Source organism: Oryzias latipes (genome assembly GCF_053564925.1).
Source record: "Oryzias latipes strain Hd-rR chromosome 1 unlocalized genomic scaffold, Olatipes_Hd-rR_3.1 chr1_Y".
NCBI classification, from domain to species: Eukaryota; Metazoa; Chordata; class Actinopteri; order Beloniformes; family Adrianichthyidae; genus Oryzias; species Oryzias latipes.
Window position 1 is genome coordinate 7653505 of NW_027616335.1, and position 27621 is coordinate 7681125.

Sequence of the window (27621 nt, forward strand, 5' to 3'; positions counted from 1 at the left end):
ACAGAGAAGAACCTGACCTGGTAAGCCTGACGAATCATTTTTGTAGAATGTCCATTTTCCGCCTAACGGTCGTCTTTACCGCCTCTTGTCGTCAAGGTCAATTTGGCTTTCTTTCAAGCGCGGGTGTGCCGTTTTTTAAAATTTTTTAGAATAAACTAAACCATCTCCAACCTACCAATCACAACAAAAGCCATCAGATATTTATATATAAAATTTTTATTTATATTACAATGAGAGAATGCACAATACCTTCAAGTGTTTGCTTACAGGTAGCCAGCACCAGGTAGTTGCGTGCATGCACTCTGACACACAAAACAAACAAACAAAAGAACTTCGATAACTTTTCTCTGTTGTTGAAAATAACATTTTCACAGGTCTCTGACAGAACATCAGACATCAGCAACATCTAAGTCAGTTCACCCTTTGGTGATTCTTCTCAGCTGACTGGAGAGCGTCAGCCCACAACACGGAGACAAACGGGACATGAGTACAGAAAAATAGGAAGCTGTTCTAAAGGTAGTTAAAGCTATTCAGGAATATGAGCTCAAAGCATGGAATAAAAAGAAAAAAAAACAAAGTGACTATCTGTTTGGCAGGAATAATATTAGCTGGAAGCCGTCGTGTGGGTTAAATGAGCACCGTCCATCAGAAGGCTCTTTTTGGAACTAATTCAACAGTCCATAGAAATGGTACAATCTTGTGGTTTCCTTTACGAAAATAACTTTTTGTTGTTGTTTTTTTCAAGGCACATCATTAAAAGAATTTCCATACACACATTCAAGCCAAATGTTAACACCTTGAACTCATCCCGAGTGTGTGCGCTTGTGTGCTATGTACATTTTTCAATGACGGCACTGAAAAACACGTAATCTCATATCCGGCTTTGTTCATTTTCATGGAAGGTTCTGTGCAAGAGAATCCTCTCATCACGTTCACACTGGACTGCGCTGTTCGCTTTGTTGTTGTTGTTTTTACCAAGCTGAAAAAAAAAATTGTTTTCTCTTTTATTTGCTACAAAGAGTCAGTTTTTTTTTTTCCCTTAACGCGAATGTAAACTTTAATTTAAAAAAAGAAAAAAGTTTTTTTTCGGGGGGTTTTGGCCTCCTGCAGTGTTTTGGAGAGAGTGCAGATAGGAGGTCAAATCATCCAAATAAAAGTGTTGGTCACCAAAATAAAAGAAAATGCACCACAGAGTGAAAAGCAAAACCACCGGTTTGTCCTCAAAAACAAACGCATAAACAACCCCCTCCCTGTCCCTCCCCCCTCAGAAAGCACAAGATGGTAATATTGCTGTGTGTCAAGAGGTCCCCTGATCAATGGATAACACTAAATATATATTAGAAGGAGCACTAGGAGCTCGGAGGATAACACCTTAAGCTGCCATTGATTGGATTATTCACTTATCGCTCCTCTCCCAGTGGCTCCCACTGAACAAACACAGCCATCAAACATTTGTAATAAGAAGATAGAAACAAAAAAAACCCCCAGGGGATTACGACCCCGTTGGTGACCGTCCGGAGCAACTGGAAGCTGCCATTGGGAAGAGAGGAGGGGGGGTTTACCAGTGTGTTCGAACGCACATTTTCCACGACGGAGGTGGTACTGGCATCATGAGGGAGCGGGTTGGCGGCGGTGGTGGTTTCAGCAAAAACCCCAACAGAGCAATGAGGGGGGGGGGGAAATTTTGTCCTTACTGTGCTGAAAATTGCATCCTACCCTGTTGTTCCTCGTGGCGGCGGTTTGCGTAGTTGAAATCACCGCCACAAGCAAACAGAAGGAAGACTAGGGAGGAACTGGAGAGAGTGGGACCTGAGGAGGAGGAGGAGGAGGAGGAGAGATGTAAAAGACTCGCCAAGGCACAGAATGACAGCAGAAATGTCACCCAAGGGAGAAGGAGGGAGGGGCGGGTCAGTGTATTAGCTTTGTCCCCGGGTTCCCTTCAAAAAGCCCGGCTTCTGCCCGTCTCTCTGATAAATATATTTATAGAAATGTATCGAAGGTAGAGATGAGGAGGGGGATAAATACATTTGCTCCATTTTTATTTTTTTTACATTTTTTTGTATTTTCATCATATGAGAACATTTAGGAAAATATAATACAAAATTTAATACAAGAAATATAAACTACACTAGCTAATAGGATCACTTTTAGTGACAAGTAGTTTCTTTTTGTTTGCAGGTTTTTCTTTTTTCTGTACTTTTATATTTTTTTGGTCAGACCTGCCGACTTGGACCGGCCCACTTTTGTTTTGTTTTGTTTCTTTTGTTTTTAACTTTAAAGTGCCAAGCTCTAGAGACTGCAAGAGATGGAGGCTACTGATTATTGAATGACCAAAGAACAGAAGCGCCTTGTCTGTCGGGATTGTGCAAAAGGTACAGTCGGGGGGGGGGGGTACTTTAGAAACACGGACCCCAAAGAACGTAGACGGAGGGTGACAGAAAGGAGAAGACTTTTTTTGTTTTTTCCCAGCATTCCTAGCTTTGACTTGTTAACCGGAACGCTGAAGGGAGATGCATCTGTGCACCAAACGCAACAGGAAAACCATCAGAGCTGCGCACGGACAGTGCCATTAGTGAATGAAATGGGGGGGGGGGTCTGTTTGAAAGTGCCAGCACGCCAACTACTGGCTGAAAAAAAAAGGGGGGGGGGGGACTTGTGTCCGACTTGCACCTTATGCTCCACTAGGAACTAGTCAACACCCACAGGAAGCCTCTTGTACTTATTGCTACATCAATCAGCTACTGAGAAGGTGATTTTATAGTTGGGAAACATTTTTCTCTCTGCTTGTGTGACATAGTAGTCCATCCACACCATAGGGTGCTACAGTGTAGTGGTCAGTAGTGTGGAGTAGTGGTTAGGCAGCCCAACCAGGCGGAACCATAAGGGTTTGAACAACATCTGTACAACTATTTACATTATTTGATCAGCTCTGATCCTTTTCAAGCGTCTTCATGGTCAAATGACATCATGGAGGGAAAAAAATCATTTCTGTCAACTTGTACTGCATGCTTAACGTTAAATGAAGAAAAATAGTAAAGCATGTGTTTTTAATGAATTTTAGAAACTGATATTTTGTCTTTCTCTTATTTTTTCTGAATTTTGGTTAAAAAAAACGTTTTTAGCATCTAGCATCGGTCCGATTTTAGACTTCTGAGGGAAAGCCTTAAGGCGTATTCCTCTGTAACAATAGCTGAAGGCCTGCGTTTGACCTCCTCTTCGCGTGCCGCTTAACAAGTCAAAGCTGTCCACCTCACCACAGAACGATCAGATGGAAAAACCACCAACTCTTTGCACTTTCTGAGCCTGCAGCAACAGAGGAAAGGGGTTGGAGGGGGGGTGGCAGGTAAACAGTTGGGAGTGTGGGGGGTATGCTTCCTGCTGAGTCGTGTCCAGGAAAGGAGGAACAAAAGTTCAGAGCGTACCGCCGTCGTGAACTACTCTGATGAAGGGCGAGCTGCAAATCAATTAGGAGAAGGAGGGGGGGCGGAGGCCTGGCGCCGTGTCTAACAGTGGTGTGGCTGCAGTCTGTGGGAATGTGTCGCCGTGTAGCTGGTGTCGCTGGAGCTGCTCTGGAGGCTGTAGTGGTCCTCCTCTTCCTCCTCCTCCTCCAACTCCTCGCCGTCACTGATGCTGTCCACGCTGTCGGCCTCCACCGGGGTGAACTCCATGCCCTCGATGTCCACCTCTGCACGAAAACAGAAAGCATATTAGAGACAAAAAAAAATAAAGCCCCTCACTTAGACCTCAGTCTCATCCACCAGTATGGGGGGGGTTGACATGTACAGTTTGCGTGGAAAAATCTAAAATTGCACAGGGACAGTTTGGCTCTACAGGCCACGGGCGAGCTAACTGACTGCCCTGTACATTATCGCCCATTTTTGCCTGTCCACACCCCACATCCACCCATAAAGGCAGTCCACGTTCTTATCGCCCTTAGCAACATGCGACCACTTCCAATGAAGTCTATGTGAAAAGGTTCATAGGTGTTTACACATAGCTATGCAAGTTTTTAGGACTTTTTTGGACCATTTGCAACCATTGAATGCACATTGAAAGTTAAACCAGGTCAAAGTTTGACCAATCAGGGCCTCTGATTTGGTAGTGATGCATTGATTGAACAGCTTTTAATTCACAAAATGCCCAACCGTTTGAAAATTGATCACGGAGGAGAAATGAATAATTGTGGTTTTTGCCTGGCTTGAAATCTATGATGCTAAGTCTTTGTGTGAAAGAAAACACCTGGAGCAAGATTGGCACCGCTTTGACATTTCACACCAAACCTCCTCCTCCAACTGTGGGTGGCGGACATGTGCTGGTAAACAGTAGAAAAAGAAGAAGAAGCCCCTCCCTGTTCGTCAAGTGTGAACACCATGGGCTATATGCGCATTCAAGAACCCGTGTCTAGCATGTTCTTGAACTCGTCAAATGCCCGGTGTGTCAAAGCTTCACGCATTAAGTACATCACAAACAAAAAAATGCAAGGAAGCATGTTGCACCTCAGGATTAAACCTAACCCTTTGATACGGAGTGAACGGACAGATCTTTGTGCTCCCACAGACAATCCACTGTGATAAACAACTGCATGTGTGTTTTCCTCATGCAGGATTAGGACGCATACTTCTGCAGCCTATAGCTTTCCAGGGAAGTGTGACCCGACAAGCAGACTAACAATCGCAGGGATGAGGAATGGTCTCGGAATCGCACGGCAAAGGGCCCGCATGCCGCAACATCTCCCTATAGCAGCTAAAAAAAGGGACAACAGACCTCTTTATCTGTAATCTAAGGGGTTAACCTTTAACCCGACTCTTTACCCTTCAAACAATCCTGAGCTAATCGGGAGTTTATCAGAGACCAGCCTTAAAAACCCCCCTAAGTGAGGCTTTAAGTGCCACCTCCACTTCAGAGAACACAGAGAAGCTCACATCCTTCTCATCTGTGTGCACTCAGGATTTTTTAGTATCCAGATTTGGGAGAAATTAGGGACTGAAGGGGGCCCAAGAAATTCCCATCTGAACCAGCATACCTTGTTCTGAATCAGTAGAAATGGTGGAGCCCATGCTGTCGGTGCGGATGCGCTCTACCGATCCCGACAGAGAAAGCTGCTCCAGGCGGCGTTTGAGGTAGCGGTGCTCTCTCTGGAGCTGCTCCTTCACATTTAAAGCTTTCTTGTCTTGCTCTTCCAGCTTCTGCAGACAGAAAAAAGGAAAGATTGGCATCAGGCTTGACTAAATGTTTAAGATTAAGATTTTTTCCTTTTTTGAATTTTCAGGATGCAAAAAGAAAAAAAAAGATAAAGATAAAATTCCTGTCTTTTCTTTTTTTCCATGTACCCAATTGTTGCAGTTTTCTATAATGTTGCATAGGCGAGACTGAGATAGAAATCACATCAGTGCTGTTCCTGATGTTCTGGAGAACAAAAGCCCCTCAAACATGCCTCTATTTCATGCCTGACAGAGTTCCAGAAGAAGAAAATGTACCAACAGATACTCAGATAGAGACAGACGTCAGCTGGAATTTCTCTGTAACCTCTAAATGTTTACCCATAAAAAGCTAGAAGAACAAACCCAAACTTTTCTGGGGTTTAGTCTGCTCTCGTTTGCATCTGAAGGTTTTTTTTTTTCCGGTGGTGAATCAAAGGCGCTCCTGGCGCGAAACCCTTCTGTGACACCAGAGCAGTGACGAGAATTGGCGCGCGTTCTCTCAAGCAGAGAGAAGAACATACACAGTAAACAGGAAACGAAAGGGTTAAAAAAAAAAAAAAAACCTCTGCCAACATCTTTGCCTTCCACCAACCACACTGTTGCTGCCTGTAAACAGCCTGATCACGAAGCCACGACATCAACTGCTCTTTGCATCTCAACAGCTGCATCCACACACACTCCTTCCTGGATTTCCTTTTATCATCCATCCTGCTCAGCTACTTTCTTTTTTGTGTGTGTTTTTTTTATTGCTCCTGTCTTCATTTCTGTCACCTGAATGGACCTTAAAGGGGAAAGGTGGCTCACAAACCCAACATCATGTTGTCTTCTTATCTACAGATCAGCTGACAGAATTCTGGTCCCCTTTGTTTGCTCGTTGGTTATAAAGGTTATTTTTCTTCCTTTCGGTCTTTTTTTTTTTTCTTTCAGGGTATTCCTAGAGGAGAAGAAACTAAGTTCAAACCCACAAGGTTGTAGATGATAACAAATACAGTTTTCCTCTTTTATGTTCCAAACACACTTGTCCCCTGTTTGGTCTGCCGTCATGTGAGCACATTCCCTCGGTTCTTTGTTTACCTTGATGTGCATCTTGGCCCTTTTGAGCAAACTCAGAGTGGTGTGTCTCGTGCTGTCTGGCCCCAAAGGCACCAGTTTCTTCAGCTGCTCCAAGTAGAGCCGCAGTTTGGCACGTCTGCAAGCACACAAAGACAGAATGAGTCAACGCTCCCATCTGCATCTCCACAGCTTCAAAACACACAAAAGCCAGCTTGGGTTTCGCTTTTTAAATTTGACACGTCTCCAGAGGGTCGAGTGGGGTCAGGAGTTTCAGGGATTGTTTAAATCAACTTTAGCTGACGATCAATGCAAGTGAACACCAAGAGCTGCAGCTACGATAAATGATCAGAAGAGCTGTGAGACGCATGCAGCCGGGTTTCATAACTGTGCTGTCATGTCACTGCAGTGTCTCCCACACATCGAGAGTTGTGTTGGCGGGAGACGCCTCCCCTGTTTGCCTACTTGCCTTAAATACCTCACACAGGGCATAAAAAGAGTCAGAATTGTATCAACAACATGATTTTCTTGTGAAAATCTTGAGTGTGTGTGGACAGGCCCTGCCCCTTTTAGATATATTATACATCTACACCTGACAGTAATGAATATAAACTTCCAGCAACTTGTTACTTAATAATTTATGATGCTTTATTACCCCCCCCCCCCTGTAATCATCATTCACCCCCCTCCCCCCAACATCAGTCTCTCTTCTTCCCTCCTCTTCTTTTATGTCCGGTCCAACAATAAACGGTTACAAATATATACAATATAAATAAAGTTTAGCCTAAATCACAAAAGGGGTTTATTCAAATATACTCCTCGTGTGTCAGAAGATTCATAACCCCATGTTGTTACAGTAAAATCTGTACAACACAAGAGGCCTTCAACTCTCATCTGTTTGCTCAGCTGTTGGAGAGGACAAGTAAAAAAATAAAATAAAAATAAAGAGTCCCCCTCTGAGTTGTGGGTGGGGCTTTTGGCGATGGGAAACCTCCATTCTTCTGCCTGTTGCTGAGAGCTCTCTGTTTAGGCGCATGGATCTAGTCTACTGGTGGATGCATCAGAGTGGAGCGGAAGCTTGTGGCCCGCCCATCTTTTTCCAGCAGTATTTTTTCGTCTGCTCCTAATTCACATTGATTTATATAAAGAAATACTCAGAAATACAAATTTAAGCTTAATTTTCTTTATACATGTCCTTTTTTCATCAGAAAAATGCCACAGAAACATGTTTAAAAACACCAAAACACTATTTACATCAGTCTGTCTTTATTGAGTTTCCATCTGTTTGGTGAAATAAGCTGCTAATTTATGATGCAAGTTTATTTTTTTATCATTTTTCTCATGAATTTTCCTCCCATCTATGCCTTCTTATCAAAACAGTTAGGTCTGAATCCGCTACGGCTTAACAAAATGTGCTTCACGCCGACTAATCGCTTCATATCTCTGTACAGATCAATAATCTTTCCCAATGGGAACCACTATAAGCTTCTCATCTGCTCTAGTGACCCCTGCAGACTCAAATCCAAGACACAGACTGTGAGTGACCCAAGAAAAATCCCCGCCAAAGCCCTGCAGGCCAGCAACCCCGGATCCTCGAGTAAACTAAGTTTGTTTAAGTGACAGCGAGGCTTAAACGGAGCTAATCTTCCAGCCCGTCCACTTTCTACAGACGCTTTCCAAGACCTTATTCCCGACTGTTCTAAACCAACCCCCCCTCTTCCTGTGTGTCCCGGTATCACATGTATTCATAAAGACTTTACAGTCCTCCCGTTTAGTCGGGCTGAACCCGTGAAGCGCTTCCTTGTTCTTTCAGCTAACTCTGGCTGAACGGCAAACAAGCTCCGACAATGTGAGATCTCCTCTGGCCATCAGCTCCAACCACAATAAACCTAATCAGGGAGATAGATCTCCTCTGCAGGGAACACAGAGGAGCACAGCTACCCTCTGCTCCCTTTTGGAATAAAAAAAAAAACAACATTTTCCAAGAAGGACATCACCTGCATTCTGCTTAAGGAAAACACCGTACGCCCCCCTCAAGTAGATCGGACTAAAAAGTTTTCTAAAAGATCAGTTGTGTTTTTTTAATCCAAACTACACCTTTAAATTGCAGTCACTGAATTATTTAAAAGTTTTTTTCATCTAAGAAAGAAGATTTATCGTAAAAAAAAAAGGCTTAAAACAACTTCTGGGCTCTACAGGTGCATAGAGGCCTTCCAGCACGGAGGCCGTGTGAAAGTGCTCTTTTTCTTTTATTTCCTGCTCTCTCGGGGGGGGGACGACCCCGACTGAACCCCTTCAACCCTCTGCTCCACCCTGCCAACACTAACACACCCTGCTCCCACTGGAAAACAAGTGTCTTCTGAGGACAGGGCGGGGGCCGCCCCCCAACCTGCCTCAAGTCCAGCCACATGAAGCACTTGGTCTGCGGCCAGGGGAAGCAGGCAGGAAGAAGCGGAGGGGTCTGCAGCACGAGGGGGGGAGAAGGGGTGTTGTTTTGGGAAAGGGAACGCGGTCTGAGCTCGCCTGTGACTTCTTTCCCTCGCGCTGGAAAAAAAAAGGGGGGTATTTGAATGCAGTGTGCTCAGCTACACCAAGGAGCACATCATCCAAAGGGTAACTTGAGCCAACCATCTTGCACCCCCCACCCCAAACCCCATTCCTCTCTAGTAATAAAAAGCAAAAACAAGGCGTCTCCCCCCCACCACCACCCAAAAAAAATACTCTGCTTGACTACCCTCTTTTAAAGAGCTCAGTGTTTTAGACCCTTCTTACGTCCTCCGCCCTCCTCCCCAACGTTCACTCACCACCTTTTTCACCTGACACTCCGAAAAAACAAGAAAGAGCTCCGGTGAATGTTCACCACTTTCAAAGCAAAGCGCCAACATTTATTTAGCTTCTAGGAAAACATAAAGAAATGTCTCCCCGGAGAGAAGCAAAAGGAGCGACGCCTAAAACGGTCAAACATACAGTTTATCCTGCCATCAAATAACATCTGCTGACCAGTGCATGCTGGGAAAGATGGAAACTATTTATGGAGGAAAAGAACTAAAAATAGGTGTTTACAGTTAAAATGCTAACATAAATAATGTGCAAAGTCACAGAATGACGGAAAAGAGTCAGTTAGGCATGACTGATGTGTTTGTGAGAAGCTAATGTGATGTAATGTTACAGCCTTTAATACAGTATATAGAAAACCTCACAGTCACAAAACATTGAAGTCCCACCCTGATCATCTTTGGATTTATTTAAAAAGCATTCCCAGTGCTATTTTAATTATTATTATGCCATTTTTAGCTCAAATCTAAAAACCTGTGTCGTTTTCTAAGACATAGTTTCTGCAGAGCGGCAGAAGTTCATCAGAAATTCATCTGAGATGTGGCTGGGACCGGGCTGAGTAAAAAGCCTCTGCTGATTTCCCATCATCCCTTTGTGTGCACTCTCACCCGCTAGCTTACCGACCCTCACAACACCAACCTAGCATCACAAGTGCAACAAAAATGCTGAGCGATATTGGAGCTGATCCAGTTTTAGAGTCAGACACCAGCTTGGATGAGGAAAACGAGTCGATGCATCAGAATGAAGCCGAGAAAGGAGCTTGAGGCCCGCCCAGCGTGTTTTTAATGTCACAAATACCATCTTTTTCCAACTGCTCTTGATTCACGACGATTAAAAATAAAGAATTCCTTAGAAATTCTATTTTATGTCTGATTTTCTTTCTATATGTCCGGCATCATCAGAAAAATGTTAAAAACTCCATTTTCCCTGAAGTGGGCTAAACCCTCAGTGAAGTGTTGTTTTTCTTGTGTTCTTGATGCATATCAATGAGACCTAAATAAACTCTGGAGCTTGTCTGTGACAGCTCCCTCACAACAACATGTGCTTCCCCTTCCACAACACAAACACACACACTCGAGCACGCCGACGAGTTGGAGCTGTGTGGGAGCGGGTGGGGGCGTTTGGACCCTCCCTCAATCACGTTTGTTATCCTTAAGCCAGGCTCTCCTCACGCAATGTTTATCAGAGCGAACGTGGCACCAGATGAACGCGAACGTTGTGTCCCTGAGAGGGCAAGACGGCGTGCGCTCCCTGCACCACGTGTCTCTGAATCACACATTTTCCTTCTAGCCAATTTGTCGGGGAAATAGGAAGAGTTTTGGGGGCGAGGAAGACTTGTTGTTGTTGTTGTTGTTGTGGGGGCGTAGGATCCTCGATTGAGGCCTAAAAATGCAGATCTGCACTTCACTGCTCCCACGTCCTGAGCTGTATGGGATTATTTGTGACAGACCTCCGGCCTTTCCTCCCTTTTTGTCCCCCTTCTCATCATCAGATCAGCACCAAAAGACTAAAAACGACTTCTTGTCAAAAAGTTTTACACAGCTTAAAGTAGAACATCCAAAGCCATCATTCCTGCTGATGTCTGCTCCATTACTGCTGAGTGCAGCAACTATTCCTGAGAAGGGCACATTCAGGAATATTCTGAAACGGGTTTGGTACTCCGTGTACACGTTCAAGTTTTCACGGGAACTGCCCTTGTGGGCACGCGGTGTCCCTGGACAGATCACAAAGAGCTGCAGGGACTGAGGAGCCAACAGACAACAGGTCTGCCCTCCGTGCTCGTGTTGCAGTGCTTTCCCACTACAGTGAGTGGCGGCTCGCCGGACTGAGGGCGGGTCAACAGGAGCGCAGCCGAAGAGTTCTGGGTCGTCCTGCCTGAGCAGCCTCTGCACTTTCTCTGCTGGGTTTAAAGGAAGAGGAAACGACGGGTTTGTTGTTTCCAGTCTGCATGCAGGACAACCCTGGTCTGACTCGACGAGCAGCCGAAGAAAAAAACAACAACAGGTCATCCTCAAGGATTTGAATTCTGACGAAACATCTTAAGGGTTACATTTCTAAGCTGAAATCTATTTCTCAAAGTGAGTGTTTACAGCGTGCACGTTCCACATGAGGGGGAAAGGGGAGGCCTCCTTGCGTGAGTACGACCACGGCTGTGGGGCCTTGGAATTTTTTTTTGGGGGGGGGGCTGCATAGTGGCTCTACATCTGGCTGGCAGGTTCCTCCGACAGGAGGGGAGGTTTGAGGTGCGGGGCAGGACAAGCATGACAGTCCCACCATCTGTCAGCGGCCCTTCATTAGTCGTCTCCGCAGGACTCCTCTGTCCACGTTCGAGGGCAGGAATACGAACCTGTTGTCCGCCGCGCTGCCCACGCCCTGCGGGACGACACGCACACACACACAGGCGCTTTTTAATCGCGCCGATATGAAATGTCAGTCGTCTGGGACAGGCTGTGTTTGTTTTCTGTCATCGAGGACGCCCCACCCACTGTGTGCTGTGACAACTACAAGGCGAGGCAGACGGATACAATCCCCCCCCCCCCGTTCACAGACTTATTTTCCTGACTGCAGGAACACGCAGCCCGTCGGCTCTCACATGACTCTGCCTTCGCACGCAGACAGAAAACAGAAACCTGAATGCAGAGCGGCCGCCCCGCGCACAAACCCCTAAAGAAACTCCAACAGCGATCCACGCTTAGGTGGCGATTAAACAGGAAATGGAAGAACTTTCCTGCTTATGCCCTATAGTAGCGTAACCACACGACAAATGAGGGTTTCCACTGGGCGTGCTCAGGAATGCAGAGTAATTGGATTTGTTTGATTGTTTTCGTGTACTCACCCCCCCCCCCCCCCCCCTCCATGTGAGCATGGATCATTACAGAGTCCTCTCCTCACGCGACCTGCTGATTGCGGCGTTCGCACAAAAACACATGAGGTGACTGTGCGAGCAAACAGAGAGCTGCGGCCAGAAGAACGGCTCCTTTGTGCATCACTAGATGTTTTTCTTTAACACCACCTTAAATGACAGGCCTGCACTTTTACTGCCTTCTGCTCCGTCCCCCACCCCACCCCAAAAAAAAGAACACATCTGCAAATGCTGGACTGACTAGCGGAGGCAAGTTCTGCAAGTTCAAATACCACATCGTCCCCCCCCCTCAACACGGAGAAGCTGGGGTTTTATAATGATCCTTCACAATGATTTGCTAAACGCGTGAGATGTTTTCAGGCTTCTTGAGCCGTTCACTCCGGAAGATCTCCTGACTGAAAGTCTAGGAAAGAACCAACGAGGAAACTCTGACAAATCCAGAGAGAACTAACTGACCTGAAAGCACACTGGAAAGCAGTTTTTGTTTTACAACTTTTTACAGATCTTTTACAGTTTTTGCAGATTGCAGAGCACGGACAACATTTCTAAGACGCTCACTGTAATAAAATGATCCTACAGAAATAAAACACAGTGGGATGCAGGAGCTTTAACCCTTTAAAGACCCACTCTGATGAAATTTGTGTTTTGAACGTGTTCTTGTGGCGTTTTTCTCATGATGGAGGACATAAATAAAGAATATTAAGCTCAAAATTGCATTTCTGAGTATTTATTTATTCAAATCGTTGTAAATTAGGAGCAGATGAGAAAAAAGCCATTTGAAAAAGATCGTATTTGTGATGTAGAAAATACGCTAGGCAGGGCCACGAGCTCCATTCTGGTGCATTCAATTATAGACGACTAGATCCGTGTCCGTCTTTTGTTCGTCCAAGCTGATGTCTGACTCAAAACTGTAGAGCTGGATAGCTGCGATGTTCTTCGCCATTTTTGTTGCACCGGTAATGTGTAACATATAGTAAGCTTTAACACATGTTTGCGTACCTGTTTACTCTTCAATGATTCCACCTTAACCTACGCAGACGATATCAGTTCAAGGTGGACTCTTTGTTCTTGAAACACACCCGTAGTTTGACTCATGTTCCCAGAAAGGTTTGTAATATGGCCTTTAACGCCACTGCAGAATGCAGATGGTCCTTTCTAAAGGCCAACCTGACGTCAATCATGCAGGGCTGAAAAACAACTGGACGTCTCTAACGAATCTTTAACAGGTCAAACATGTATGCAGAAGTATGCGGCTGGCAAAACAATTTACTAAATATAGTTTGTTCAGAAAGTACCTACCCTTATGCAAGTTATCTCAAAGAGCTACACAAAGAATGCAAGAACGCGTTCAGCTTGCCAAAGTTACATAAATCGTCAATTGCGATCAGATCTTTGGTTTCATTCCAAAATGTTTCTACCAAAATTTGAACTTTGTGTGTTTAAACTATAAAATGTTAAAGTATGTCTGAGACTCTCTCATACAGCCTTAAATGTCTATAGATTTTGTAAAAAAAGAAAAAAGCTTGTAAACAGAGAGCTCTCAGAGAAGTGCGGGCGGGGTTGCTCTGAGCCAACAGTCCCGCCCACAACTGAGAGGCAAATTTCAAATGCAGAAACTGTGTCCGACTAAAAATATCAACAAAAATGTTTTATTTTACAGCATAACTATAATTAAAAGACCACTTTTAAAATATGATCAGTGGGTTTTAAATGTTTCAGCAGGACAATTTACAAATTGCAACCAAATCCACAAGAGGAAAGAAAGGATTACAACCTTTTCTAGATTAAATAGAACAGTTTCAAACAGAACATATAGACCAAATGACACAAAACAATTACATTTTTTTTTAACTCTGTAGCAAAAAACACTCATTGTGGCTGCAGTCAGTTCAACATGTGATTTTAATCCTGAATTCAATAGGAATTTTTTTGTGCTACATACATGAATGTTAGTAATACGTTGTATATGATACGAAATCGGAGACTTCAAAGCAATGATAAATGTATAAACTGTAAACTGAAAATGCTAATTTCAAGTTTGTGGATCGCTAAAATAATTTGCAGTTATTTGCATCTAACAATAACTAATTCAACTATTTAATCCTTCACTTTTGTGTAGATAGAGCCACTGGTTTGTTAAAAACTGTTATTTGTGACCAAACAATAGAGGTTTTTGACTTATTGCTCAATATCTAATGTTTTTTTTCTTTTGTGGTTGTTGGAAATTAGCAAAAAAAAGAAAAAAAAATCTGGCTGGTGAACTCACTCATTTGCACGGCAACAATTTCCACAAATGTTTGACTGTGTTTGGGTCAACTAAAAAAAATTGAAAAGAGGAAAATAAAGGTGACTGACACAACCAAAGGTGGAAGCGGCGGCTGAGATCCCCAGCAAAGCTGAAGTGGGCTCGGTCTGTGTCTGCCAGGCATGGACTGAACTCCCCGTTGAATTTTACTGTTTCTACATTCCAACACTGGAGCGTTTGCCCCGCTGACCTGAATTTCAGGCAGCCTGACACACTGTAGCCGCCCCCCCCCTCTCTCTCTCCATTGCTTCTCATTCTTGTCTTCAGTTGTGCTTAAGAATGTCTTCATCTGCGCCTCCTCCTCCTCCTCCTCTGCCTCGGGTATACATGTGAACTTGTCGTCCCTGCACTCCTCCTCTTTGGCTTTTAAACTGCTTTTTTCCCTCTCCACAGTCACCCTAAACCCATCCACACATTTTATTTATCCAACATGACAATCGTGAAATACATGAGGAAGCTGATCCACGTTCAAAAATCAATGAAAGACGAGGGGTTTACCCGTAGAGGAAGCTCACAGGTCAGAAAGCCAGCCTGCGATTACAAACTTCTGGTTACAAGGAAGAGTGGATAGGGGAGATTAAATACAAAATTTGAATAAACAGAACAAAATAAAGGGAAAAAAGGGCTATTATCCACATTGAGAAGGAGAATTTGCACCAACCTGGTTACCTTTTAGAGGAAAAAACATTCAGCACAGCTAAACCTTTGTTTGCTAGGACGTAGACAAGACGCCCCTAATCTACCCGTCTCTGCATGACGGAACGACCTACCCTCATTGAAGCTGTCCGTGACACACTGAACATCCTGACAACAACCTGACTTATGGAAGAACTCACTGTCCTCCCGTTGTCTAATGATCCCATCAGGACGTTACCACAGATCACTGACATCAGAGGACGCTGTGCATTCACTGGTCGTGAAAAAGGTAAACTACACAACAGAACGAGTGCAGCCAGCTTTGACCTGAGTGACCTCTGAGATTCTGAGTTTGTACGTTTTAGGTACATTTGGTTTTATTACGCTGCAGCTCCATATGAAAGAAGCTTTTTGTCTTTAAATGTCGCTAATGGGCCGAACAGATCCCACTACCTGAAGAAAACTTCACAAATGCGACCCCCTCTTGCATAAGTACTGCTGATCATGTTGGCTGGATATGTGCAACAGACGAGCGTCACCGTTTAAGTAAATGCACGTAAGCATGCGGCGGTTGGGCAAAAACGAACTTGGAGGAAGTGACGAAATGTTCCAAACTTTTTTAAACGATCCTGCACAGGGGCAAACGTGACCTTTAACCCTTTTAAAAATATAAGGTGACTTCTACGTCCAAACTACCAAAAGAAATATGGCTTAACAGGAGCTAAAAAAAAAAAGGTTTTGCAAGTCATATTCTGCCACAAATTATACAATAAAATGGACTAATGGTCCAGATGGGGAGAAACCGGCGTGCAGGGGTTTTATTCTGCAGCACAGCGTGATGAATGTCTGAGGCCAGCTTTCCTCTGCTATTTTTTCTCAGGGTTCTGCTGACTCAGACACTTTTTGTGGGCCAAAAGGAGAGCCAGGGAGAGGGGAAGGAGAAGAAAGAAAAAGAAAAACAGAATAACCCAGAAAAAAACAGATGTTGTCTCTAGAGAGAGTAAGAGGTAAAGCAACAAGGCGATAGACGGGCCTCCCCTCCATCGAAACACTTGCATAACTTAAACAGCTTGGCAGGCCGCTGCTGAGCGTCCCTGCAGGGAAAAAGAGCCCCTCAGAAGACAAATAAGTCATTCATCAAAGCTGAGAGAAGATGACACAAGGGGAGTTAATTTAATTAGCAAGAAGAATAGACCATGACAAATGGTCTGCTTGTTCCAACATCCATAAAGTATGAGAAACTTTAGAAGATCAGCAGTTCTTATAGCACTTTGTCTGCAGAAGGGTTGCGAGTCATTGCAGTGTGTTTTTCACTAACGTTAATATTATTGATACTGATAAAAATAGGTCATTAAATGTGGATTATGGGGGGAAAAATTGGAAGCAAATCCTTTTTTTGGATCAAAGTACCAGCACAGACGTAGCACATGTTAACAAGTGGATTCTGATTTCCTGTAAACAGGTGGAAGCGAGTGGAGAAGACGAAAGCGTTGGGGCTTTTTTTTCCTCTCTGCTCCGCTCAAGAAAAAAGGAAATTCTGCGGCGGCGCGACTCGTCGCGAGGCTGATCGAGAGCGGCTCGAGTCAGAAAAAGGAAGGAAGAAATGCCAGCGGAGACCAACCGCACGGCCGCAAATGGTTTCACAAATGTCATCGGTGCTGATGCTTTGCTGCATTCTGCCTGCACCCGTGCAACTGCAGACACAGCTGTCACAGCTGCCCTCATGCTGCTGCAGATAAGAAGAAAGTGTCTTGGCAAATGACCCTGTGAGAGCCCCCACACCCACCAAAACAGATGACTAATTCTGATAATGGGGGCACAAATATAGCAGGGAGCGGCGCGACAGCAGTGAGGAACACCTCACTTGCACAGGATCAAAGAGCATTCAGCAAACAAAAGATCATTTTAAATATTTGATCATTTCTTTTGACAACTGTTCTAGTACCTGTGATTGGTTGATTCATCAGTTAGTTGCAGGAACTCCTATTAGAGCAATTTTAAGCTAAAATAAGGATAAGTTATGGGAAGTTTTGTTGATTAAATACTTTGGAAGTGCTGTAAAGTTGTAAAAATGGAAACAAATAAATACCAATCACACAAAATGTTAGGAAAATTGGTTTCAGTTTGACCAAAGAACCCAAGCCAGATCGAGGGAGTCGAGCTCTGCGTGACTTTGATGAGATAATGAAACTATATTTCCACAAAAACTACCTGTGAAGCTGAGTGTGAGCAAAAAAAAACAACAAAAAAGTTCATTGGTATTGGAACTGAAATTGTAGCTCTTGTGGCATGCTCACGCTGTTCTACTACTGATTTCAAGCCTTCCAGCATTTAAACCAGACATTCATCAGTCAACTCGTCTGCCATGTGAACAAACTACAGCACAAGGGATGGCTCTGTGGCGCAAAGAAAAACAAGACATGTGACCACACAAAGACAGTGAGTCAGGACCAAAACAGCAGCACCTCCCTGGACTGATGTCTGAAGGCGTGAAGGAGGCAGAGATTTCAGCGGCAACAGTCGGATTGCTGGAGATTAAACAGGGCTGAGGCTTTAAACAGACATTAAACTGGTCACGCATTTGGTAAACTGGTAGAACAGGCCCACCAGAAAGCTTTTGGTTTTGGGCATGACTAAGCTGTTTGGGGACTTTTCTGCATCCGTGTCGTTCCAGATATTTACAGAATGTTTACGACAAATACACTGCAGATGCCAGAAAGTTCGGTGAGTTCAAAAGTTTGATCAATGGTCAACATTTGAGAACACAATTACACCTGACTGACCCCCGTTTGACCAACTAGAGTTAGTCTAAATCATTTTATTTTTAATTTAGAACCAGTTTTCTCTCATTACCACGTGTTGGCGTACCTGTTTACTCTTCAATGATTCCACCTTAACCTACGCAGACGATATCAGTTCAAGGTGGACTCTTTGTTCTTGAAACACACCCGTAGTTTGACTCATGTTCCCAGAAAGGTTTGTAATATGGCCTTTAACGCCACTGCAGAATGCAGATGGTCCTTTCTAAAGGCCAACCTGACGTCAATCATGCAGGGCTGAAAAACAACTGGACGTCTCTAACGAATCTTTAACAGGTCAAACATGTATGCAGAAGTATGCGGCTGGCAAAACAATTTACTAAATATAGTTTGTTCAGAAAGTACCTACCCTTACGCAAGTTATCTCAAAGAGCTACACAAAGAATGCAAGAACGCCGAACCAAAACTCTTGTGATTTGTTTTCTTCTAATAGTCTACATAAGGTCAAATTTTTACAACTGCACTATAAAAAATGGTCTGTAGATGTGACCAGTCACACGATCGAAACAAGCAAAATGACCTCACAGTTTGGCAGGTTTTATGTGTGATTGTAAGTTTTGCTTTTTTACAGCACATTATGTTTTGATTGGTTGTAGACCATTGTCAATCGATATCCTCCGTGTTGTGTCTCCTGTACAGAAGCCGTTTAGCTTGCCAAATTTACATAAATCTTCAATCTTTGGTTCATTCCAAAATACTGGTCTTTTCTACAAAAATGTGAACTTTGTGTGTTTTAGCTAAAGATGAACGAGGGATCCCTGTAATCCTACAAACTGAGCATGCATCTGAGTGGCCGTGTGGTTCAGAATGTTCCTGTTTTCAACAGGTATGCTATGAACCATATAATTTAGGGCCAACAGGTTCAGACAGTGGTTGACTCACCTTGAAGGAGTCACAACACTTCTCAGTCAGTTTATAATCTGTCATCAGAAACTACGCTTCTCAAGTTTTTCCATTTAAATATTCAGCAGGAATGTGGGCTAAGTCATGACTTTTTTTTTACAGTTCCAGGTGTAGTTCATCTCTACGGTAAGACGAGAAAGCCCGCTCTTACAGAAATGGTTACTGATGAAATAGGAAGTGAGCTAAGAAAATTTGGAAGGTTTTCCTGGCATTTGTCAGGTTGACTGCACGTCATTTCGTTGGTAATCGACCACACCCATCACTGAATGGGAGTTAACTGCTATGGCTCAACATATGTAAGTGTAATCATCCCTGGCCTACATCTATGCCTCTCAAGTCAAAGAGGGGGGGGGGGATAAGTTCCGACTTGTTTCTCTGGGCGCCACACGCTCTTACTCACTCCCGAGACATGTGACGAGCCAACTCCGGGCCCTCAACGTGAGTGACAGCGTGTCACACGAGCAGACTAAACATGCCTATTTCAGCTCTCTACTCACATGCTGATAGCCGCATCAGCTGTTTCCGAAAACACCAATTAAAGGAAGTTTCTCACAAGCGCTGCCTAAATGCTTTTTTTTTTTTCCTTCTTTGCAAGGCAGCTCTGACTAAACACACACACAAACACACAGAGGGGTTTTCTGTCCCGTGAGGAAACCATCTGAATCTGTGAAGTCGTCTCCCTGCTGATGAAAGCCTAACGTCTATTTTACATCTATGAGAAAACGCAATAAAAAAAATTCCCATTTATGTGAGCTGGGATGAGGTGCTTAACGGCATAGGATAAGTAATGTGTCATTGTAGCTAGGATTACTCCATGACAGGGAATTGGTTGCAAAAATGGCAACAGATGTAATAAATGTGAAGCTCTTGGACATCGTCTCCGTATCTAATTTCTGACACAATTAAGTACCGTTGGAATCAAGATGACCTTCAATCTCTGACGTGCCTTTAAAATGAAAACCCTAATTAGCCGTGACTGTTTCGGCTAGTGAGTCGGAGCTCAAAGACGCACATCAACTGAACACAAGGTAGGGGCCGTTTAAATATGGACTCACCTGTGTTTCTCCAGCTCATTGTGTGACGATCTGAAACAAGGAAAGAGGAGTGTCAGTAAAGCAATTGCATTTATTAAAAAGTTATACTTACATTTATTTAAACAAAAGGTGGGAGATGCAAACAATCAAACATTTTGATGTAACAAAGAAAATAATAAAAGAACAAAAAAGTGGAAAATGCTGTGTCTCCCCTTTGTCTTTTGTGTGTCTTTTAGACCTTCAAATGAAGGTAGACTCATTGAAAACATTTCTGAGAGTTATTGGCTGTGATGAAGATAAAAGATAAAAGGTTGGAGTTGATCCACAGGTACTAGAGACTTGTCTGTATATGGTTCAAAATCACAAGCATCTTGGGGCCAAAGCATCAAAGACGTTTCCAGGAGCAGCTTAAAAGTCAGCGAGCTAACAATGGAGCTCAGGGTGATTGGAAGCAATTAGGGCCTCCTCTCAAATTGTCTAACGCTAATGCCCAATGATCCACATCAGGACAACAGCTTGCAACTATGATAGCAATAACAAGTCAAACCCAGTGCTCTTTGAAGACTAGAGTTCAATTTTGGTGAAGGTAATGTGGACAATTACCATTTTTCTGCACTATAAGGGGCACAGACAATAAATGTTCTTTTTTATAACTTATGTTATATATAAGGCGAATTGAGCAGACAAAAAGAGTCAGAGGTAGGTCCATCAGTTGGTCAGACTTTATTAACTGCATTCCCATTAACTCCATAACCTGTTTGTAACACGCTACACGTTAGCCACATTAGAAACGTTCGCCGCGTTAGCATATTCACCACATCTGTAACTCCCAACCCTTTTTTGAGACGTAAAAAAACAGATACCGTTACAAAAATGTTACTGTAAACGTTCACTCCAAACCTTTTTCGTAACATGTAAAAAAAAAGACATAAAGTCGGATACTGCGACATGTTAGCCCCCTTAGCGTATTCACCATACTTGTAACTTCCAACCTTTTTGGCGACATGTAAAAAACAGATACTGCAACGAAAACGTTACTGTGACTATGTTAACTCTCATGCTTCTTAGTTACATGTAAACAAAAAAACACAGCCAGACACTGCTACACGTAAAAAAATTAAATAAAAATACACACAGTAGGAAACTGCTACATGTTAGCCATGTTGGCGTATTCAAAATTCTAGTAACTTCCAACCCTTTTGGCGACATGTAAAAAACAGATACTGCTATGAAAACGTTACTGTGACTGTGTTAACTCCCAACCTTCTTAGTAACACGTAAAAAAAACACAGTCAGACACTGCTACACATACAAAAAAAAAAACACATTACGACACTGCTACACGTTAGCCGTGTTAGCGTATTCACAATACTTGTAACTCCCAACCTTTTTTGTATATGAAAAAGACAGACTAATGCAACTAAAACAAACATTACAAGAACTGTCACCTCCCAACTTTGTTAGTTACACGTAAAAAAAAAACCAAACATAGTCGAATACCGCTACCGTTAACCATGTTAGCGTATTCACAACATCTGTAACACGTAACCTTTTCTGATTGATTATACATTTGCATTTTTTAACAGTCTAGCAATTAAGAGCATAAGAAAGCCTGTGGGGTAAAAAGCTCTCTTCCCTATCTGCCCCACAATCGGGCAAACAGCATGCGCCCTCTGCGGCCATTGCTGCATGCTCACCGAACAGCAGCCTGGACAGCGAACAAAAACAAACTCAGACAGGTTCAGACAGTGGTTGACTCACCTTGAAGGAGTCACAACACTTCTCAGTCAGTTTATAATCTGTCATCAGAAACTACGCTTCTCAAGTTTTTCCATTTAAATATTCAGCAGGAATGTGGGCTAAGTCATGACTTTTTTTTTACAGTTCCAGGTGTAGTTCATCTCTACGGTAAGACGAGAAAGCCCGCTCTTACAGAAATGGTTACTGATGAAATAGGAAGTGAGCTAAGAAAATTTGGAAGGTTTTCCTGGCATTTGTCAGGTTGACTGCACGTCATTTCGTTGGTAATCGACCACACCCATCACTGAATGGGAGTTAACTGCTATGGCTCAACATATGTAAGTGTAATCATCCCTGGCCTACATCTATGCCTCTCAAGTCAAAGAGGGGGGGGGGGATAAGTTCCGACTTGTTTCTCTGGGCGCCACACGCTCTTACTCACTCCCGAGACATGTGACGAGCCAACTCCGGGCCCTCAACGTGAGTGACAGCGTGTCACACGAGCAGACTAAACATGCCTATTTCAGCTCTCTACTCACATGCTGATAGCCGCATCAGCTGTTTCCGAAAACACCAATTAAAGGAAGTTTCTCACAAGCGCTGCCTAAATGCTTTTTTTTTTTTCCTTCTTTGCAAGGCAGCTCTGACTAAACACACACACAAACACACAGAGGGGTTTTCTGTCCCGTGAGGAAACCATCTGAATCTGTGAAGTCGTCTCCCTGCTGATGAAAGCCTAACGTCTATTTTACATCTATGAGAAAACGCAATAAAAAAAATTCCCATTTATGTGAGCTGGGATGAGGTGCTTAACGGCATAGGATAAGTAATGTGTCATTGTAGCTAGGATTACTCCATGACAGGGAATTGGTTGCAAAAATGGCAACAGATGTAATAAATGTGAAGCTCTTGGACATCGTCTCCGTATCTAATTTCTGACACAATTAAGTACCGTTGGAATCAAGATGACCTTCAATCTCTGACGTGCCTTTAAAATGAAAACCCTAATTAGCCGTGACTGTTTCGGCTAGTGAGTCGGAGCTCAAAGACGCACATCAACTGAACACAAGGTAGGGGCCGTTTAAATATGGACTCACCTGTGTTTCTCCAGCTCATTGTGTGACGATCTGAAACAAGGAAAGAGGAGTGTCAGTAAAGCAATTGCATTTATTAAAAAGTTATACTTACATTTATTTAAACAAAAGGTGGGAGATGCAAACAATCAAACATTTTGATGTAACAAAGAAAATAATAAAAGAACAAAAAAGTGGAAAATGCTGTGTCTCCCCTTTGTCTTTTGTGTGTCTTTTAGACCTTCAAATGAAGGTAGACTCATTGAAAACATTTCTGAGAGTTATTGGCTGTGATGAAGATAAAAGATAAAAGGTTGGAGTTGATCCACAGGTACTAGAGACTTGTCTGTATATGGTTCAAAATCACAAGCATCTTGGGGCCAAAGCATCAAAGACGTTTCCAGGAGCAGCTTAAAAGTCAGCGAGCTAACAATGGAGCTCAGGGTGATTGGAAGCAATTAGGGCCTCCTCTCAAATTGTCTAACGCTAATGCCCAATGATCCACATCAGGACAACAGCTTGCAACTATGATAGCAATAACAAGTCAAACCCAGTGCTCTTTGAAGACTAGAGTTCAATTTTGGTGAAGGTAATGTGGACAATTACCATTTTTCTGCACTATAAGGGGCACAGACAATAAATGTTCTTTTTTATAACTTATGTTATATATAAGGCGAATTGAGCAGACAAAAAGAGTCAGAGGTAGGTCCATCAGTTGGTCAGACTTTATTAACTGCATTCCCATTAACTCCATAACCTGTTTGTAACACGCTACACGTTAGCCACATTAGAAACGTTCGCCGCGTTAGCATATTCACCACATCTGTAACTCCCAACCCTTTTTTGAGACGTAAAAAAACAGATACCGTTACAAAAATGTTACTGTAAACGTTCACTCCAAACCTTTTTCGTAACATGTAAAAAAAAAGACATAAAGTCGGATACTGCGACATGTTAGCCCCCTTAGCGTATTCACCATACTTGTAACTTCCAACCTTTTTGGCGACATGTAAAAAACAGATACTGCAACGAAAACGTTACTGTGACTATGTTAACTCTCATGCTTCTTAGTTACATGTAAACAAAAAAACACAGCCAGACACTGCTACACGTAAAAAAATTAAATAAAAATACACACAGTAGGAAACTGCTACATGTTAGCCATGTTGGCGTATTCAAAATTCTAGTAACTTCCAACCCTTTTGGCGACATGTAAAAAACAGATACTGCTATGAAAACGTTACTGTGACTGTGTTAACTCCCAACCTTCTTAGTAACACGTAAAAAAAACACAGTCAGACACTGCTACACATACAAAAAAAAAAACACATTACGACACTGCTACACGTTAGCCGTGTTAGCGTATTCACAATACTTGTAACTCCCAACCTTTTTTGTATATGAAAAAGACAGACTAATGCAACTAAAACAAACATTACAAGAACTGTCACCTCCCAACTTTGTTAGTTACACGTAAAAAAAAAACCAAACATAGTCGAATACCGCTACCGTTAACCATGTTAGCGTATTCACAACATCTGTAACACGTAACCTTTTCTGATTGATTATACATTTGCATTTTTTAACAGTCTAGCAATTAAGAGCATAAGAAAGCCTGTGGGGTAAAAAGCTCTCTTCCCTATCTGCCCCACAATCGGGCAAACAGCATGCGCCCTCTGCGGCCATTGCTGCATGCTCACCGAACAGCAGCCTGGACAGCGAACAAAAACAAACTCAGACGTCTGGAGGCTGAGACGCTGCAGAATTCCTCTGCATGTGGGCTATTCCGGGGAGAGCCCCTATTATGACACGCAGCTGGGAGGGCCCTGCAGTCCGTATAAGAAACAGCCTCTCCCTTCATGACACCCGTCATGGTTACCGCAGCAGCTACAAACAAAAACAGCAACAACAAAGAGCCAGACGGACAACAGGCCTTTTCAGACTTTTTCCCTGTTTGGGAGCTCCTTGTGCTCGCCAAGCAGTGGTTCCCACAGCTGTGTTGAGGAGGGAGCGGGCCCAGGGCCTCCACACCACTGCACTGTCCGCCCTATCAGAGGAGTCACAGTTGAGTCTGTGATAACAGAGAGTCTGCACAAATATCCTCCTAAGAAGAATCTCTGGGTGTCTCATTGGTGCCTTTCTACAAAAGCAGACAAAGAGTCGGACATGAAGGAAGTTATGCTCCTCAAACAAGCGCAAATTGGGGAAACATTAAAGTCAAAGCATAGAGTACGAACAGGAAACGACTATGAGGGAGGGACACCCGGCAAACCTGTAAGGACAGCAAATCGGCACGCTGCTTTACATGTTATGTAAAAGATGAGTGTCCCATATGCAAAATTACTTTAATGTCCAATTTTTTTTCTTTTTTTTTGCGATGCGCAGCATCAAAAGCCTGTCCTTGAAGTCGGGGTCAAAACCGCAGGAGGGGGTTTCTCTTTTCATCAGTGCTATTTATACTCTAATATCACTTTCTTCTGTGACAGAATTGAAGCGAGGCATCGCTGGCCAATCAAATTTCAGGCCTTTTTTAGAAGCATTTCTGATTTCACAACAGCCTATGAGTAACTCAGGAAACCCCATCAGGATTTCTTATTTCTCTATGCACAGAACATGCTTATTACATTGTAACAAAGCATTTTGCTCCTGAAGAGACAGATTCACCAAGCAAGCGTTGAGCCTCAAAAGTAAAAAAAAAAAGACGCTAAACATTTTGGCAAAGCCTATAAATGGCCGTTGGCTGGCGTATTTGCCAATCCAAAGAACTTGAAGGAGAAAGCGGGCCTAAAGCCCAGTGGGTTTGTTTGTTACAGAGTGTATGCATGTGTCAAGCACAAACAAACTCATACCTTTCACATCCACACGCACAAACCCAGCATGTTTCTGTGTCAGAAAAGAAATCAAAGGAACGCGGAGGGATCCGCGCCCTAAAAATATCACCTTTGATTTCACAAAACTACACATTTAAAAGTGTCTGTGGTGACATAGCACTCGCTCCTGCTGATCTTTCCTAACGGTGGTTGTAATGAATTTTTTTGTTCTTGCCCAATGGCGACATTTTGGTGTTTCTAACAACACTTTTGTCATATCGTGCAAGTCATGTCAAGCTGCCTGTTTACTGTAAATGGCATAGATAATGAACAGAAGGGTCCACTGATGCACACAAGGAGGGCATTTTCTTTCTGTTTTGGATTTCATTGGTGCACATTATGTGCAATTAGCATTTGAAATTGTCTGATTATCAAGTAAACAACTGCTGTGCCTTATATTTTAGGAGTAGTTGAATTCTGTGGAGGAGGTTCGTCGAAATAAAAGCTTTTCTATTGTAAAATTCTCACACCTAACAATAGAAAAAAACATCCTTTTAGCTGAAAAGGCTGCATTATTGAGACGTTGTTATTAATCTGCAGCTACACCTGTTTCTGCTCGTCTGTTTTTTCCTTTTTTCTCTTATTTCAAAGTTAAATATTAACCTGCTGGTGTTTAAATGACCTTTAACCAGCTGTGCAGCTGTGCTCAAAGCAAAACGAGGCCGAAGTGAAACTGAAACTTACAGTATTGTAATACTACTCCAGAGGATTTCTTGCAGCAGCAATAATGGGAGGTGTCGAGTGTTTTTTTTTTTGTTTGTTTGTTTTTCCTGCAGGAGCAATGGTTCAGTGCAAAAAAACACAAGTTTAATACCAAGTGTTAATGCATCTAAACAGGGCTGCGGTTTCTGAGCCCAGGACCCGGCGTTATGTGACTTTACATCAAACACATCAAACTAAACACAGACACCACATGAAGAGGAGAAAAAAAAGGCATTTTGAAGCTTTTGGTGGAAGCAGCAGATCAGAGGGTCTGCATAAACAAAAGGTTAAACCCATGTGAAGTGTTGTGTTTTTAGATTGGTGGGGGTGGTAAAAGGTGAGAGTGAAAGAGACAGAGCAGAGGCTGCAGAGTTGACAGTGTACGCGTGGCACTGTTTATTGGACAGACCAAAACACCAGAGCCAGGCCCAGCTCCGTGAGAAAAAAAAAAAAACACCGTGAAGGCTGAACGCTGGCGGCCGGAAACCCACCGTGCGACTGGGAGGGTTTCCATCAACACAAACCGGGAGTTTAAAAAATAAAAGCCCGGAATTTTTTTAAAAAAAACCAAAATAAAATACTTACCTATTGTTTTGAGTTTTTCTGGACATTGTAGAGGTTTTCGTTTTCTTTCGAGAAAAGTCGTTGGTGTATGGTAAAACAGAGGCATAACCGTGCTCTGCCTCTGTTGGCACACAAAGCAAACATAAATGCTATAGCTTGCTGCAGGAGCAGCAAAACGAAATTAACGAGGCATTAAAGACAAGGCATAAAGACAAATGCATCAGCTTGGTGTCACTTTAAGGGATAAAAAAAGGGTGATCGATCGTTATTGGATTACAATACACTGGAGGGTAAACTATATAGTCGGTTAGATCTATGTTAGGCAGGCTAAATATTGATACACAACCATTTAAAGACATTTTGTACAATATTTGTTTACTAATTCGACACGCAGTCGAAATAAGTTTGAGCAATTTGTAGAAAAAAAATTAGGTCGTAAACGTGTGACAAATAACAGTTGGAAGCTGCTGTGAGGATACAGCTTGGACCCATCGCCCGATAGTGTCCCACTGAGCCTGAAGTGACATCATACCTGCACTATGGCAGGGCACGTCAAAACGTAACAACACACACAAACTTAAGCTAGCTGTTACTGGCATCCTCCACTCACAAATAATCGCAAATGTTTAAATACCTCTGTCTCTTCTTTCCAAGTACTCTGCAGCCTCCAGTAGAATTAAAAGAGAATTAAGTTCCATCTTCTTGTTGTCTTTATATAAAAAATAGAAATAGCCTATTTACACTAATGTACAGTTCATAAAATGGTGTAATGACCGTGTAAAAACTCTTTTAGAGCGGTGTGAGCGCCCTGCTATGATCACTTCTGAGTCGAGATGACTCCAAACTACAGTAACAACAGCACCTAACTCAGGGAAGTGAGTGATCGTACCTCCGTCCAATGAAAAAAGTATTCCGTCGTCTCTTGGGCGTGTCTAGACCAATGAATCGGTCGACACCTCCTAGGTGCGATCTGATTGGCTACACGCTGCGAAAGTCACAAGAGGCATGCCCTAGCAACAGCCGAAG

At 43.1% G+C, this 27621-nt stretch overlaps 1 protein-coding gene across 3 annotated transcripts; it reads right to left on the bottom strand.

Moving 5' to 3' along the window:
- Positions 1-198: 198 nt before the first annotated feature.
- LOC144990462 (max dimerization protein 4-like) lies at positions 199-27480 on the bottom strand. Of its 3 annotated transcripts, XM_078943880.1 has the most exons (7): positions 27230-27480; positions 26617-26716; positions 22484-22513; positions 19668-19697; positions 6276-6390; positions 5024-5186; positions 199-3685 (listed from the first exon to the last, which is right to left on the bottom strand). In XM_078943880.1, exons 1-7 carry the CDS (start codon positions 27291-27293, stop codon positions 3504-3506), a joined length of 684 nt encoding a protein of 227 aa, XP_078800006.1. In that variant the 5' UTR covers positions 27294-27480; the 3' UTR covers positions 199-3503. The 3 variants fall into 3 exon arrangements, with proteins under 3 accessions (XP_078800006.1, XP_078800008.1, XP_078800007.1); XM_078943882.1 differs by lacking the exon at positions 22484-22513 and having other exon boundaries at positions 27230-27479; XM_078943881.1 differs by lacking the exon at positions 19668-19697 and having other exon boundaries at positions 27230-27478.
- Between the last annotated feature and the right edge of the window lie 141 nt (positions 27481-27621).

Coding starts and splice junctions, on each gene's coding strand:
- LOC144990462 (XM_078943880.1), bottom strand. CDS start 27,293: ATGGAACTTAATTCTCTTTTAATTCTACTGGAGGCTGCAGAGTACTTG. Junction 26,717..27,229: donor CTTGGAAAGAAGAGACAGAG/GTATTTAAACAT, acceptor GTGTGCCAACAG/AGGCAGAGCACGGTTATGCC. Junction 6,391..19,667: donor AATGAGCTGGAGAAACACAG/GTGAGTCCATAT, acceptor GTGTGCTTGCAG/ACGTGCCAAACTGCGGCTCT.